At 41.5% G+C, this 15,891-nt stretch overlaps 1 protein-coding gene across 1 annotated transcript; it reads left to right on the plus strand.

Annotated features, from left to right (window-relative positions):
• The first annotated feature begins 1,278 nt into the window (after positions 1-1,278).
• acsl3b (acyl-CoA synthetase long chain family member 3b) lies at positions 1,279-15,451 on the plus strand. The gene is made up of 15 exons (XM_028593636.1): positions 1,279-1,535; positions 4,625-5,067; positions 6,493-6,670; positions 6,773-6,882; positions 7,076-7,214; positions 8,542-8,692; positions 8,903-9,026; positions 9,872-9,943; positions 10,122-10,261; positions 10,669-10,841; positions 10,985-11,059; positions 11,141-11,332; positions 11,417-11,531; positions 12,087-12,244; positions 12,677-15,451. The coding sequence occupies exons 2-15, from the start codon at positions 4,717-4,719 to the stop codon at positions 12,832-12,834; spliced, it is 2,136 nt and encodes a 711-aa protein (XP_028449437.1). The 5' UTR covers positions 1,279-1,535; positions 4,625-4,716; the 3' UTR covers positions 12,835-15,451.
• The last annotated feature ends 440 nt before the right edge of the window (positions 15,452-15,891 follow it).

The following is a 15,891-nucleotide window of genomic DNA, read 5'->3' on the forward strand; positions in this document are numbered from 1 at the left end:
TATTAGAAGCACTTTTCCGGTGATCTCTTCCTTTACTGCGCAGCCTCCAACTGACAGAGACAACGTAGATGTGACGTGAACAACGTGTCTAAAAGTTGTAAGTCTTCTGGTAGCTGTGCCAAGAGAAATCTCAATCATTCCCAATCTTACAGAGACGGAGAGTGTAGGTATATGTAAGGAGATAATATAAGCACAGGCTAGAATTAAACAACGGACAAATAGAATCTTCAAACGCTTCAGATGTAAAGTTATTCACAGTCAAGTGACGTAAAAAAAAAAATGGCGGTCAGTGGAATGCTAACGGGAGGTGATACCTTTGTAGCAACAAAATGGCGCCATCGGAGGTTCGAGTTCTGAAGCGAAGCTTACCCCCTTGGTTTTCAACCAGCGGAACTTCAGACAATTTGCTTCCTGTTTACACCTGCATGCACATGCCCAGTGTATGCGAATGGTCATGTGATATTCTGCTACATTTTTGTCTCAAAACGCTGCTTAAAAATGAAAACTTAGTATAGTAGTGTAGATGTAGTCGACTACATCTACAGTAGTAGTTGCTAGGCTAGACTCGTCCACAAATAGAGGAAATAGAGTTTCTGCGGTTTTGGTTTTAACACTTTCATTTTGTACAGGAGAACTGTGTAGGAGGATCTGCTGGTGACTGTTCACAGAGTTTGTAGACAGACAGATACACATAATTGGTTTACATTACTTTCAGTGAGTTCTCTCCATAGGTCTTTGTCTTGTATACTCTTTTTCTCGCTCTAGTAAAACATATTTAATACTTAGCCAATGTTCACACCTGGTCACGATGGCAGGTCAAATAGTGGTCGACCAAATTAACTGGCAACCAGTGTCCAGCCCGGGTCATTACCATTTGATGGTCCAGACAGTTGTGTTAAAAAAAAAAATCCTAAATTCTCAGCAGAAATAAACATGTTTGCATTAAACTAAAGTGCTTTCCACATTCAAATATGTATTAATTAGGAATCAGAAACCCATCTACACAAGACAGGGTGTTTTGGTATGAAAACTCGCATTTTTAATTTAACCAAGTATCATAAAGACAATGTCTAGCAATTTGTAACAAAGCAGACCGCTTGAAAATCGGTGAAAAATTCATCGAGAAATGATTACTTTAATTATGGCGGCACATAGACATAATATATTATGTCTATGCAGCAGCATATCCATGATCCAGACAGTAGTGGCTATGAACCATGTTGTGAACGCTAGTAACCTCACTGACGTCCCCTTTCCCCCAAAGCACGCGCCACCTCCAGTGCTCCAATCGCTGACAGAGAAATTCCTGACGTCATTGAGTAGCTTCCGGGCTGGCAGCACTGGCCCGGTGATGTTGAGATTTACAATTTGACCACATTTTATATACGTTTTGTAACAGACTAGCAGTCGTAATTTATAACCAAATACACCCTGTTAATAGATTAAATAAATATAATGTCAGAGCTTTGGTTACAAGGATAAAGAGACTTAATCCAACCCCCCCAGCGACTCAGGCGTAGCGGTTGAGAAAAGAGGTGAGAATGTGTTGCTGTGTGAACGCTTTGCAGATGTTGATGAGATGGACTGATTGTTAGCGACCGGTTTGCTCAACAGCGCGGCACATCGCATTTAATGTGCCATACATCTGTGTACAATACGAGGCATGTGCCTCCTTTATATTAGTTACCGAATTTTGATAAACAGACTGATTTTACAACATTAGCAGCAGCAGCGGGCCAACAACAGGTAACGTTACAGTGGTTAGCTGAAGCGCTAAATGCTAGCTATAGCTACCCCGCTTTGCTAGCCACTAGCGCGTCTTTGAGCTGTCCTCTAGCTGCTAATCTTGATGCGGTTAGCCTATAACGTTAGCTTCAAAGATGGTCACTGCGCAGTGAAAATATGTCCTGTTGTTAGCTGATTTAAAATGAAAACTATCTCCTTGCCCGGTTAGGCATTGATAGCGTCACAAACACACACACACACACACACACACACACACACACACACGATCTAGCTAGCTAGATCGTGTGTGTGTGTGTGACACAATGTGTTATCATAACAACAATGTGTTATCTTGATAGCAAATATCTAAGATGGAAACACAAATCAAAACATTGTCTATACCACACTGTTATCTAGTGCTTCACATAGGAACAACACAGATGCAATATGATAACCGTTAAAAAAAAGTCCAAAGTTAAAGAAGAATACACCTATGGTAGATTAAAAGGCGACGCATTATCTGATTCAACAATGCAACGTTAGCCCAAAAGATAAGATGGAGAAACTGCGTGATGATCACCAGATTCAAATCTAGAGGGTAAGGTTTGTAATGTGGCATAATCCTGTTGTCCTGTGATGCCCACTGACTCAGATAATGGCACTGTGGATAAAACAGATTTAGTATAAAAATAATAGCTAGATAAAAGTAATTTTAGGTTGATGGGCTGAAGAATGTACTACTGGAATACTGCCATACAGAAACACTAATCTGTGGTGTTATCTCTAGTGTTAAGTATGTTGGCGGGAAGCTCAGTCTTCTCCATTGTTGAACACTGAGTGTTTTACATACCAAACCTTAATATATCCTTTATGCATCATCTGTTTATGTGTGTGTGTGTATATGTTTAATACTGTTTTTAATCACAATATGCATGCAGGCCTACTGTCAGCTTTGCGGCAGCATTACAACTAAGGTGCTATTTTCATCATGAAGTCTTGACTGTACATCATACGTGGTTGGTTATTAAAAAAAGTGTGTTACATGCTTATTAGTTTTAAGGGTGGGAATCACCAGAGGCCTCACGATACGATATAATCACAATACTTATGTCACAATACAATATTATTGCAATTTTAAAGATATTGCAATATTCTGCGATATATTGCAAATTATTACCTTTTTTCCAACCTAAACTTTGTCAACATCTGTTTTATCTAAAAAGATACATTTCTCTGTTTGTTCATCTCACTACAATTTTATTGCTGCAAAATGGGATTGTCAACAGACAAACTGACCAACACATATATAATAAAAGATCGATACTTGGCGTCTATGTTGATTGATACAGTATTGCCACGGAAAATATTGCAATACTATGCTGTATCGATTTTTTTCCCCCCACCCCTAATTAGTTTCTCATCTTTTTATAATCATACGTCGCTTTGTTGTTGGAATAGTTATCAGGAGCAGGTGTGTCTACTTTATTCAAAGTACATAATGACTGAACTTTTTTTAAATTTATTTATTATTTTTATTTTTTTTACAAGTGTTAAACAGAAACGGAGTAAGCTTTCATCCTGAAAGTTCCTGTGACTTCTTTGTGTCTTTGCTCTGCCCAAATGTAGAGTTGTCAGTTGGTTGTGGTATGGGAGTTGTTGCAAAACAGGTGAGACATGTTCAACCTTTACCTGAACGGTTTGATACGGTTTATGCAATGTGTATAGACAGGCAGTTGATAGTAAAGGCAGTTGCTATTTACATTCTAATAAAACCTTAATAACATAGGCCTACAGAGACAAATCCAATTGGCTTCTTTTACCTCGCAGCACAACAGTTTCATAATAGCTATGGGCAGAAATGTGTTTTTTTAATTTTTTTTTATTCTTAACATCCCTGTGTACAAGATTGTGGTGCAGTGTAGGTGACCAGTTAGCCTAGTTGGACATTAAGGACTAACAATAACTAGAGTTACCTGTCTGTCTGCACACACATCTCTAAGTGTAGCATTTTAGGAGGAAGAATATTTGTCCAAATAACAGTATCCTTAAATGTTCTTGAATGTGCCGCTAAACATGTAGAGATTACATGTGGTTGTTTCTTGAAGCTTGTGTTTGCATTTGGCCAGGAGCAGCCCACCTCATCGGTCAGTGTTAGATTTTTCTCAGTACTGTTATATTAGCTGGCCAGGTTGCGCTAACCTCCCTCGTGACCCCTAGATGGCTCATTCTAAGATGCAGTATGAATCACTGCTGCTAGTCCTAGCATGCTCAGGCTCCGTGGCGACAGGTCTGCACTGCAAATTACACTCTGGCCCAAAGGACGCACTAGGAATAGCTGAGCTCTGGGTGACGGTTGGAGTTGATCCAAAGGTTTTTGTGTTAAAGCCAAACAAATGAGAGCAGTAACAAGTATAAAAACATGCTATAATACTGCATTTGCAAACACTGTTGTACCTCATGGTATGAGTTGCAAACTAAACTAGTGGTACAGTAAGTCATAGAGAAAGTGTATAATTCCTGAAAATTAGAGTAGGCAATGTTTTCTTGGCATGTAAATGAAACACAAGCAGCAAATCTTCATATATGAGAGGCAATTCATGTTTATTCCATTAGTCTATCAACTAATTAACTAATGATTTTAGAATGCACTATTATTTAATCTTGATAATGTTAAGTGTCGTAGCGTCATGATGGGATCTGTGCAACAGGGCCAGCGGATCTGGTGAGATAGTGCTGACTGAGAGCCAACCTAACAATAGGCAGAGATGGTCCTCAGACAAGCTAGGATTTATTTACCGGGGGCACGTTTTTGCTGCTGCTCGATATTTCCAAATGTGCTGACACTGCTTTTATTCCAGCAGTACTTTCTAAAATGTCACGTTGTGCCTCTCTGTTGCAGGTCTGGTTGCCTTGCTGCACAAAAAGAACCACAGCAGTTCATCATTGCTTGTCTGGTGTGATTCATCTCCAGCCCTGACTTCATCCTCAAAGATGAAGTTGAAGGAGGATTTGAACCCCCTGCTGCTGCAGGTCTTCCACTCGGTGGTCTGGGTCTACTCTGTCATCACCTTCATACCCTGGTACTTCTTTTCCGGAGCTGGCACCAACTTGGAACGGGCTCGCCGGATCAAGGCACGCTCAGTTAGTGGACACCCAGCAGGGCCTTACCGGGCCATCAACAGCCAAGACAAGCTGGTAGCATGGCTGAACCCTAGGGTGGACACCCTGGACAAAATGTTTGAATACGCTGCGAATCGGTTTCCGCAGAGAGACTGTCTGGGCACCAGGGAGGTGCTCAATGAGGAGGATGAGCCCCAGCCGAATGGCAAGGTTTTTAAGAAGGTGAGAGATACTGACCTTTTCCCTGTTACCCTTGCACACATGCAGTAGATTGTCTGTCACCTTCATTATTCTTTAAAATGTTCAGTCTGTTGGATATATTGCAAGTAGGGCTGCCCCCTCTTCTTTAGTCGATTACTTATTTTTTATACGTATTTCATGCTGAATGATAGACTGGGTAAACCCAACCCGATCTGCCGGCGATTTGATTTCGCCCTGCAGCTCAGGCTGGTAACCTGTGCCTTTTATCTATCCTGCTTCCGTTACAAATCTGCGGGGACCAATCACAAACTGGCTTATCCACGTGGCGCGCTATTGGCGGGTTTAACACAATGACGATAGAGATGACGGCAAGCAGCTTTTTGTTCACATTCAACATGGCGTCCACCGAAGCGCAGCAACCTGTTGATGCCGCTGTCGCTGCTGTTTTAAAAGATTTCAAAGGCAAGTTTTCTCTGAAATGGAACAGAACAATTGCCCCACTACCGACCGGCTTTGGTAAAAGCCTAATTTACCAGCTAGGTGGCCAAAAGAATGGAGCAAACTACGTCACTCGAATCGTTGGTCTGATTGGTTGAAGGACTCTCCAATTGTGTACAGAGTCATTTGAACTATGCTCGTTGATCACGCCTCTTGTGCAGTAGAAAATACAGAGAAGAATCCCCAGATGATGGCCAGACTAGCTGAGTGACTTACTTCCAAGTAACCTATGAGCACATCTTTGGTACACAAGATCTAAAGTGGGGCTTTTGCACAATCCTTTGTGGAGAAACTTAGTTTTACTAAGCTGTCAAATATGTCAACTAATGGATTACTCGATAAAAACGAGTGTTAGTCAACTAAGAATTTGTGAAATCTAGGACAGCCCTTCAGTCAAGTTAGTGGGTGGTACTCTTGAATGATATTGCCTCACTGAAAGGGATCGCCACAGGGTTTATATTTTTGTTTTGGTATCGTCTTGTCCTGTCCTGTCCGTCTTTTGTGGTTGGTGTTTCTGTCTGGTAAAAAGGAAATAATAATAAAAAGTGGATCACCAACAAAAAAAAAAGTTAGTGGGTGGTAGAGAGTGAGAGACTGACAGCTCAGCCTGAATGTGGGTGGAGGAGCAGCAGCTTTACTGGTGCTTTCTCTCACAGCTGAGAGCCTCCTCATTAACACCTGCATGGCTGCAAAAGCCCTGTAGATGGTGCTGACTGACTGCATATGAAGGATGCTGTTGTAACTGGTAACAACATCAGACCTCTTTTAGATTCAACAGTGTCAGTATTGCACATTACCTTTTTATATTGTGATGCAGATATACAGTGCTCACATTAATTTCATCAATGTGGATCCCATGGGTGTAAGGTCCCTTGAATGTGTATGTTTGATGTAGTATGTGGAAATAATCCAGAATATTGCATATAACATTTAGCATGTTGTGCGTAGGTAATTCTAGGGAACTATAACTGGCTGTCGTACGAGGAAACCTACGAGGCAGCGAGGTGTTTTGGCAGCGGTCTGGCAGCGCTCGGCCAGAGACCTCAGTGTAATATCGCCATCTTCTGTGAGACCAGAGCAGAGTGGATCGTGGCAGCACAAGCCTGCTTTATGTACAATTTCCCACGTGAGTGACAGAAAGACAAATATGTGTGGGTTCAGACAATTGTGGGCCCACTGTAAAGCACTTGAGATGACTGACCAACTTCACTGGCTTTGAATTTGACAGTTGTGACCCTGTATGTCACTCTTGGACCCACGGCCATCGCGCACGGCCTAAACGAGACTGGCATCACGCACATCATCACAAGCAAAGAACTGCTACAGAGCCGTCTCAAGGTACCTGCTTTGCTGTCGTCATCTGTCTCCATGATGTTAGCTGTTTTAAACAAGGCTGTGCACTTTAAATTCACTATGCTAAATTACAGTTTGTGCATTGGGGCTTGATAAAAAGCTCAGTTTTATTTGCATAATTACTTCTTCCTCTCACTCGCTCTTCTCCCTCCCTCCTACATCCAACTCCATGTCCCAGGCCATACTGTGTGATGTGCCGAGGCTGCAGTACATCATCGTAGTAGACCCTAAACCCACAAGCTGGCCAGACATCCCCAGAGGCATCATGGTCTACAACATGGACGCTGTGAAGGAGATGGGATCCAAGCCTGACAATTGTGAGTATTTGTGCATTGTGATTAAAAAGGGTTTTTTTTTCTAATTTTTTGGGGGCAATGGAAGTACACTGATGGAGGCTTAATACAAAGCCAACACCCTGATGTGTAATTGGAGTAATGTGCTGTGCATGACAGAGTCAGAAATAGGTCAATCACCATTTGCCAAATACACAGTCCCACAATGACTTTGGTCGACTATTTAGAAAAAATTAGGGGGAACAGAAATTGTTTGTACTGCAACAATCACTTGAGTCATTTTTATAATTTTACAGTATTTAATCAAGAAAACACAATTTTTGTTATATAAAAGATTAGATATAATTGCAAATAGAACACACAATATGCATGGGAAATATTTTCTAAATTAATTTTAGCCAAGTTTCCTTCCCAATCACATAGAAAACAAGATTTAAAGAATTATTTCTATAATTAAACCATGTATGAGTTGAGATTAATTATCATCATTATTACTGTAACATCAGGCTAAAAAAAAAAAAAAAAATCATACATGATTACCATCATTCTGAAAAGATAATTGATTATAGGAGTGGCAGAGTAAGTATAAGGATTTGATGCTTTTATCTTTTTTATATTATTGGACGGATGGACGCCCGCTCCGTGTGTCAGCTTGTCCAGGTGCCCTCCATGTTGTTTTTTTACGTTCATATTAGGGCTGGGCGATATGGACCAAAAGTCATATCCCGATATATTTTGGCTGAATATCGATATACGATTTATATCCCGATATTTTTTTCCGCAAAGTGAGAGCAAATGTTCAGTCAAAGTCAACGCCAAATATGATATGTCACAAGTAGTTTCATAGAAACCGGCTATTTCAGTGAACAGTTGCAAAATCAAATGAATAATAAACAGGTTTCTTCACCTGGTTCATGATAAAATGCTCAGCATAAAATGTAAACATAAATACTGTATAACAACAGGAGTACCTTTTTTTTTTAAAATAAAAGCTACATAAGGTGCACATTTAAATAAAAAAATATCTTAAATAAAAAGCCTATAAAATAAAAGAGGCCAATCCAAAAGGAGTCAATAGCTTGCTTGGAGCAAGGATCAAATTTGAACTATATCGATATATGCGATATGGTCTAATTCCATATCTCATTCAAAAATATATCGATATATTTTTTATATCGATATATCGCCCAGCCCTAGTTCATATGCTTATGCGGTGCGCATAAAACACTTAGGTGATTAGTCGCTTAAGATGTATAATGGCATGGAAAGCCCTGAACTACTAATGTTTATGTTGGTGTGTGGGATCCATTTCCTCTCTAAGCATCACGCCTCTGCTCTTGTGTCTCTGCAGTAGCAGTAGACCGCAGACAGCCAGAGACCTCGGACATCGCAGTCATCATGTACACCAGCGGCTCCACTGGCATCCCCAAGGGTGTCATGATCTCCCATGGCAACATCATTGCTGGCATCACTGGCATGGCTGAGCGAATCCCTAACCTCAAGTATGCCAAATATCCGATTCACTTCCTCCATTTCTTCGTGTTCTGCAACTCTCCAAATCTACAAAATAATCTCAGTCTCTTCCTCCTCTCTGTACTGCTTCTGAAACACCTAATCACATATTTCCTCATACACTCAATTACCACCGCCTCACTATGTTCTCTTCTGTGTCTATTGTGGAAATTAACCTGCTGTTCTTTCTGTGCTGGCAGTGAAACAGACACCTATATTGGCTACCTGCCATTGGCCCACGTTTTAGAGCTCAGCGCTGAAATGGTGTGCATCTCTCACGGCTGTCGCATCGGCTACTCCTCCCCTCAGACTCTAGCCGACCAGGTCAGTGTGTAGAAGTGCACACACACACACCTTTCATGTATATTAGTAAAACTTAGGTCCTCTGTATCTCTAGCAAGATGAGACGAAAATATGAGATAAAAAATGAGATGGAAATATGTTGTAGCTCCCTTAACAAAACATTTGGACTCTGGATCCTAGAAGAATGCTTAGCTTTTGATAATGTCCTCTAAAAAGTCTAACCTAACTCCTATCCCAATGTGATATCATGACTTTGCGTAAACATACACGCCACTTTCTTATCTGTACACATTTGGAGCTATCCACGTCTGTATACATACGCCAGAACGGGACGTTGCATTTGGAGCTATCCGCGTGTACAGCGGACGGGTTGGGTTTAGGAAAACAATGACGGGACGCGGGACAACAACGGCACGGTTGGGTTTAGGAAAAGAAGAAAGCGACTGTTGAGTTTAGGAAACGTGACACACGGGAAACGAAGGAAACGTGACACGCGGGACAGGATCCCCGGTCTCCTGGGTCAAAGTCCTGTGTTTGACCCATCCTCCACCCCGACCAACCTCCCAACGTGGATTTTTGCCCTCTCATACTACTCGCTACGGCGTAAATTGACACGCAATCGCAAGGTAATGCATGTCAATGGAGGCCAATCGGCGTTGATAAACACGCTACAAAGCGATTATGCATCTTGATAACACGCCAATAATGGCATACAAATTGGTGTGTCATACACATACGCCACTTAATGAGATCAGTCTGCTTATCCTGTGTTCCATTTAATATGCGTATGGTCAATTTTAAAGCTCTGTGTGGTCAGTAGGTCTCTGAGAGTTGACAGATTGTTTTCTTTCATTTTCATTTCACAGTCCACAAAGATAAAGAAGGGCAGTAAAGGGGATACCAGTGTGCTGAAACCTACTCTCATGGCTGCTGTACCAGTAAGTCTTTTTGTCACTACACAAACTCATACATCCAATGTCATTATTAATATAACCTGTAACTAACATTATTTATCAGACCTTCAAATAAAGTCAATAACAAATAACAGCCACAAGGTATAGACTGAAAATGTCAAAAGTGTTATTAACTGAGATTTATCCCGTCTGACGTGTGTAGGAGATCATGGACCGAATCTACAAGAATGTGATGACCAAAGTGGAGAAAATGAGCAAACTCCAAAAGACGCTGTTTGTGCTGGCTTACAACTACAAGATGGAGCAGATCTCCAAAGGCTACAGCACGCCTCTCTGTGACAGGTAAAACACCTTTTCTATTCCCGTATACATGAGCTGAGATTTCTCCTGTAATACATGAGCAAACATGAACCTCCGTTACTACATTGCTAATCATAGCCTTGTGTGAATTCTTGTTAACACTGAGTCTCTACAAAAAAGGTGTGAATCATTGCATAATATTGATTATGATATTGTGTTTGCACAGGCCATTCTTCGGTGGATGCTATGCAGATGTATTAACTTTGTAAAAGATTGAATGGCTTTTTGAGTCAGTTTTATTTAAAAAAAAATATATATTTCGGTTTTAACATACTTTACTAATCCCGCAAGGGAAATAAAAAATTCTTCCCCAATAGTTTTTTTTGTTGGAGTCACTCATCATCTTCATACTGTGCGTTTTTGTTTTCGTTCCGCATTCCCCCCCCCAGGCTGGTGTTCAAACGAGTGCGTGCGCTCTTGGGAGGAAACATACGGGTGCTGCTGTCTGGCGGAGCTCCGCTCTCCGCTGCTACACAGCGCTTCATGAACATCTGCCTGTGCTGCCCTGTGGGGCAGGGCTACGGCCTGACGGAGACCTGTGGAGCTGGCACCATCAGTGAGAGTAAGAGAGGGCATTTCATGTTGAAACAGCTGTTGTTTTTGCCACGCTTTGGGAAATTGTGAGACGAGCAAATAAAAAATATAAAATAACCTGATTTGTAATCTTTACCTACATTTACCAGGAGTCTGTTTTTTTTCCCCCAGTGTGGGACTACAGCACAGGACGCGTTGGCGCTCCATTGGTTTGTTCAGAGATCACGCTGAAAGACTGGGAGGAGGGTGAGTCAAATGGCAACAACCCAACTTTATTGAAGCCAACAAACGCATTGATTGACTCTAATCAGGTTTGGGCTCCTCCAGGTTGTTACTACAGCACGGACAAGCCCAACCCACGGGGGGAGATTTTGATTGGCGGCCCCAACGTAACGATGGGTTACTACAAAAATGAAGCAAGGAACCGCGAGGACTTTTTTGTGGATGAGCACGGCCAGAGATGGTTCTGTACAGGAGACATTGGAGAGGTCCACACTGACGGATGCCTTAAGATCATCGGTAAGAGATCCACAAACTAGCGCACGTGTGCGCGGTACAAGTGTTACATCTATTCGGATTGTGACGGGTGTTCTCCTCCAACAGACCGTAAAAAGGACCTGGTGAAATTGCAGGCAGGCGAGTACGTCTCTCTAGGAAAAGTGGAGGCCGTTTTGAAGAACTGCCCTCTCGTAGACAACATCTGTGCCTATGCTAACAGGTAAAATCGTGCGCACCTCTCAAATCTGTTTATTGGCCCTGCAGTTCCATGTCAAAGTGTCCTTGGGCAAGACACTGAACCCCCGAGTTGCCCCCGATGCTGCGCCATCGGAGTGTAAATGTGTGTGTGAATGTTTATCTGATGAGCAGGTGGCACATTGTACGGCAGCCTCGGCCACAGCATATGAATGTGTGAATGGTGAATGGTTCCTGTACTATGTTAAATCGCTTTGAGTAGTCGTTATGACTAGAAAAGCGCTATATAAAAACAGTATTTACATATTGATAGGACAGATTAAGACGAGAAAGGGGGTAGAGAGACTGGGAACGACAGGCAGCAAAGGGTCGACTCGAACCTGGGCCTCTGCGGACTGAGCCTTACAACATGGCTCAGGGCGCCCCTCAAGTTCCTTTTTTAAAATGCAGGCTCACCAAGCACAGCAACATTTCAGCCAGTGTCTTTTCTAATTTTCTGCCTCTATTTTTTTCTCTTTCTCTCTCCCTTATGATGAAACAACTGGTGAAACGTGTGGACTCTTTTGTACTCATTTTTCAGTGACCAGTCGTATGTGATCAGCTTTGTGGTGCCTAACCACAAGCATCTAACAGCGCTGGCGGAGCAGTTGCATGTGAGTGGCACATGGGAGGAAATGTGCAACAACTCGCAGATTGAGAAAGAGGCCCTCCGCATCATTACTGAGGCTGCTCTCTCAGGTAGGAAAAAAAAAATCCTTTTTATCTTTTTAGGTTTCTAATCATTCTGCATATGCACTCAGACAAAATGTCTGATAAAAGCTTTCTCAACAAAACCAAAGTGGTGGTACTCTCTGTCTTCTCTGTCTCATTTCACTGGACAATTAATTCTCCGAAATAATTGCCTCTTTCCGTCAAATTTAAATGAACATAAAATTGACAATTACACATAGTAAGTAACTGCAGTTAAACAGAGGAAATCATAAAAAAAAAAAAAAAAAAAAAAAAAGAGTTGTGATTAGACAATTGTGTAATAATTCTTACAGGCCTATCTCTGTCATGACTTGGCAGTTGAGATTGGGTGCGATAGTGTCCGCCTTGTGTCAGACTTGCACCAGTATTACACTGGACCTGTCACAGTCTGAACCGTGATTCTGATCTCTCCCCAACCAGCGAAAATGGAGCGATTTGAGATCCCCAAGAAGATCCGTCTGAGCGCCGAGCCCTGGACACCAGAGACTGGGTTGGTCACTGACGCATTCAAACTGAAACGCAAGGAGCTCAAAACACACTACCAGGAAGACATTGAGAGAATGTATGGAGGAAAATAACACAAACAAACACACTCCAAACAACACATACACATAGATATACTTGCACACATACACAGGGAGCTCAGAAGCCACTACCGGGAACACTTGGGAGAGGAGTTTTACTTTAGATACAGGTAAAAACAAACACACACACACACACACACAAAATATTACAGCATCTCATGCAACCTTCTCCTCGGCTTCCCTGCGACCAGCTTCGATCAAAACAAGGGGACGAAACTCTTTAATCCAGCTTAATGCTCTCTGTCAAGACCTGGCCCTTTTGATGGATTTAGCCCTTTTGAGTTGCCATGACAACCGAGGCAGCACACAAAGTCGGGCACCCGCATGACTCGAAGTGAATCAAAAATGTCAGGCTATACGTATATCTGGATCAATGTCAACGTGCCGTCTCTGTTGCTTCCCTTTCTCTCGCTCTCTGGAGCCTTCCAGCAGTTCAGCATAGTCGTGGGCTTGTAGTGCAGATACCTGGCAGGGAAATGTGGGTAGCATGAGCCTGATAGAGGGATTCCCTCCTGGGCTTTCAGTAACATTCAGGTTGGAATCTATGCAGGGATCTCTATTGTCTTTGACTGAGATTATCTCTTGTTTTTCATGCGTCGCGATGTTTCCTTCATGTTTGGTTTGCTTTGAACCCACCCATTTGATGAGTATATTTTGTACGTACGTGATTGGTGTTGCTAAGCCATGAGAGATTGAGCATCAAGATGTTTTTACTTTTACCTATAGTTATTTCATTTTTGATGTCTTTATCCTCCTGTTTTTTTTATTGCCTACTTTGTTTACGCTAATTGTACTTTAACAAGCTTTGTTTACAAGGTTTTTTTTGTATTCCCCTACCCCTTTTTCTGCCTATGTCCCTTAGCTTGTTCATTTGAGTGTGTTTACTGACTTGACTAGTAGAAGCGATTTAGTCTTCAGTCCCAGAGTCATGCCTTTACAGCAGGGTCAGACATCCATTGTAAAAGCTGGCCATTGGGACTCCCCCACCCACCCCACCCACCTACTCTTTGCCCGCAGCTTCATTGTTTTCATATCTTAGCAGCCCCTGGATGCCTCCCAACCTGTGTCTTATTGGTTGTTTTGTTGGTTCATTGACATTCTGTAGCCCAGCCACATCTGCCACGTATTCCTCAAGTCATGACCAATACACCGTATGGATGTCTCCAAGGGAACTTAGCCCATTGTGTAAAAGAAAAGAGAAAAACTGTTACATTAGTTAGCCTTTAATTGGTTGCTCTCCCAGTTACATTTTGGTGCAACTGTACATGTTTTTTGCCATAGGTCTAGTTACTGTATTTTTCTTTTTTCCTTTTTTTTTTTATTTTACTTATGAATATGAAATACAAAATGAATGTGCAATATGTATACACACATTTTAAACTAAAGTATGTAGGAAAGAAAGAAAAAAAAAAACGCACATATAGCAGCCCCTCCATAGTGTTTGAATGTGTAGGCCTGTTACTCATATTGGAAAACGTGTAGGAACACAAGCATAGGAATAAAGAGGAGGACGGTAGAGAGACACTGACAGGGAAGTCTAGATGTTTTGAACGTGCTGTGCTTTTAAATAAGACTGTAAAGTGAAAATTGAATATTTAGCATTGTAGAAATTGCATGAAAAAAGTGTGCAACTGTACCAAAGCACGAAGTGAGAGGATTGCGCTCCAGTCGAACAACTGAAGAAATTCCTTATGATACACTCCTTATTTAATTGAGAGTATACAGCATAAACTCGCCGACCTCATAGAGTGCAGGTAACATTTCTGTATCTTCAAATTGGTTTGTGTATGACACTGTATGTGCAATGTATATATAAAAAAGGGTCTTTGATTCTGTCAACTGCCATTTGTTTAAACAAATGTATAGCATACATTAATTACTTTAGGTTTTCAGTTTGGTGGAGATATTCTCTGAATGGCATCAGTATGAGTGACACCCTTGCTTCAGTCTCTTTCTTCCCACAGCTGCCCTCAAATTTTGCTTTGCTTGTACTGAAATCAGTTAGCATTAATAAAAAAAAAAGGCATAGTCAGGTACTCTTACTTCTTCTCTTATCAGATGTCCACTAGCTCCACACAGAAGGGTTATTTTAGTACCTAAAAGTATTTGACAGTACTATCATGATGAGGTGGGAAGCCGTTCCTTCCGTTTTTTTTATACCAGTTCTCTTTGCTGCTTTTCATCTGCCTAGCTAGAGGCAGCTAGTTGCCTTCTGACACACATGAGCTGTCTTCAGGGGACTTAAGAATGTGAACGAGCCCCACATTTTGTTGATAGCACAGAATGCCGTGTCCTGCTACATCAGTTTGAACTAACAAGACAAAGACAGTGGGATGGTGCAAACTGTTGTTTTCACTTGCATTGTAAAAAGGTTGAGAGGGGGGGAATCAATTATTGAAATTCATTCAAACTACAAAGTATTGTACAGGTGTAAATTCTCCTGTTAACATATTTAATAATCTTTGTTACTAACCAGTTTTTGGGGTCTCCTCCTTGATTTGTGTGGTTAAATGGCCCTGCAAGCCAAGCTACTGCAAGTATCTCCTTCCTTATTTATTTGTGATTTGGCCTTGAAAATGATGTAATGAAATAAAAAAAGGTTGTGTTGTAATTTGTGTGTGTGCGTGCGTGCATGTTTTATTTATTTTTTTTATTTCAGGACAATGCACATTTGATGAACATGTACAACAGTACACGTAAAAAATGCCAGATTGTAGCCCAAGGGCTAATTTCCATCTGTAGTCCATTAGGCAGGGAAAGTTACAATAAAAAGAACACAAGATATACAATAGTAACATTTGAAGAAACAAAAAGGAAAACAGGACAATTCATTAGTAAGTGTTAAAACGGAGACACAATTCATTAGTATGCTCTACTGGGCTAATACGGTACAACATACCGTTAGAGGTGGTTGCACGTTTGGTTGGCTCTAAGCCACACCATTTACTTTGCTCTTAAAAAGGTGGACAGAGTGGGACATTCCCTTATATAGTTGGATAGTCGAATCCGACCTGTGACGATTTCCTTCACGTCTTTCCCCTCTCACCTAGC

Source organism: Perca flavescens, chromosome 12 (assembly GCF_004354835.1).
Source record: "Perca flavescens isolate YP-PL-M2 chromosome 12, PFLA_1.0, whole genome shotgun sequence".
Taxonomy (NCBI): domain Eukaryota; kingdom Metazoa; phylum Chordata; class Actinopteri; order Perciformes; family Percidae; genus Perca; species Perca flavescens.

Bases quoted from the DNA above. Each gene is read 5' to 3' on its own strand.
- acsl3b (XM_028593636.1), top strand. From the start codon at position 4,717: ATGAAGTTGAAGGAGGATTTGAACCCCCTGCTGCTGCAGGTCTTCCAC. The intron at 9,944-10,121 runs GTAAGTCTTTTT...TGACGTGTGTAG, and splicing joins CTCTCATGGCTGCTGTACCA to GAGATCATGGACCGAATCTA. The intron at 10,842-10,984 runs GTAAGAGAGGGC...TTTTTCCCCCAG, and splicing joins AGCTGGCACCATCAGTGAGA to TGTGGGACTACAGCACAGGA.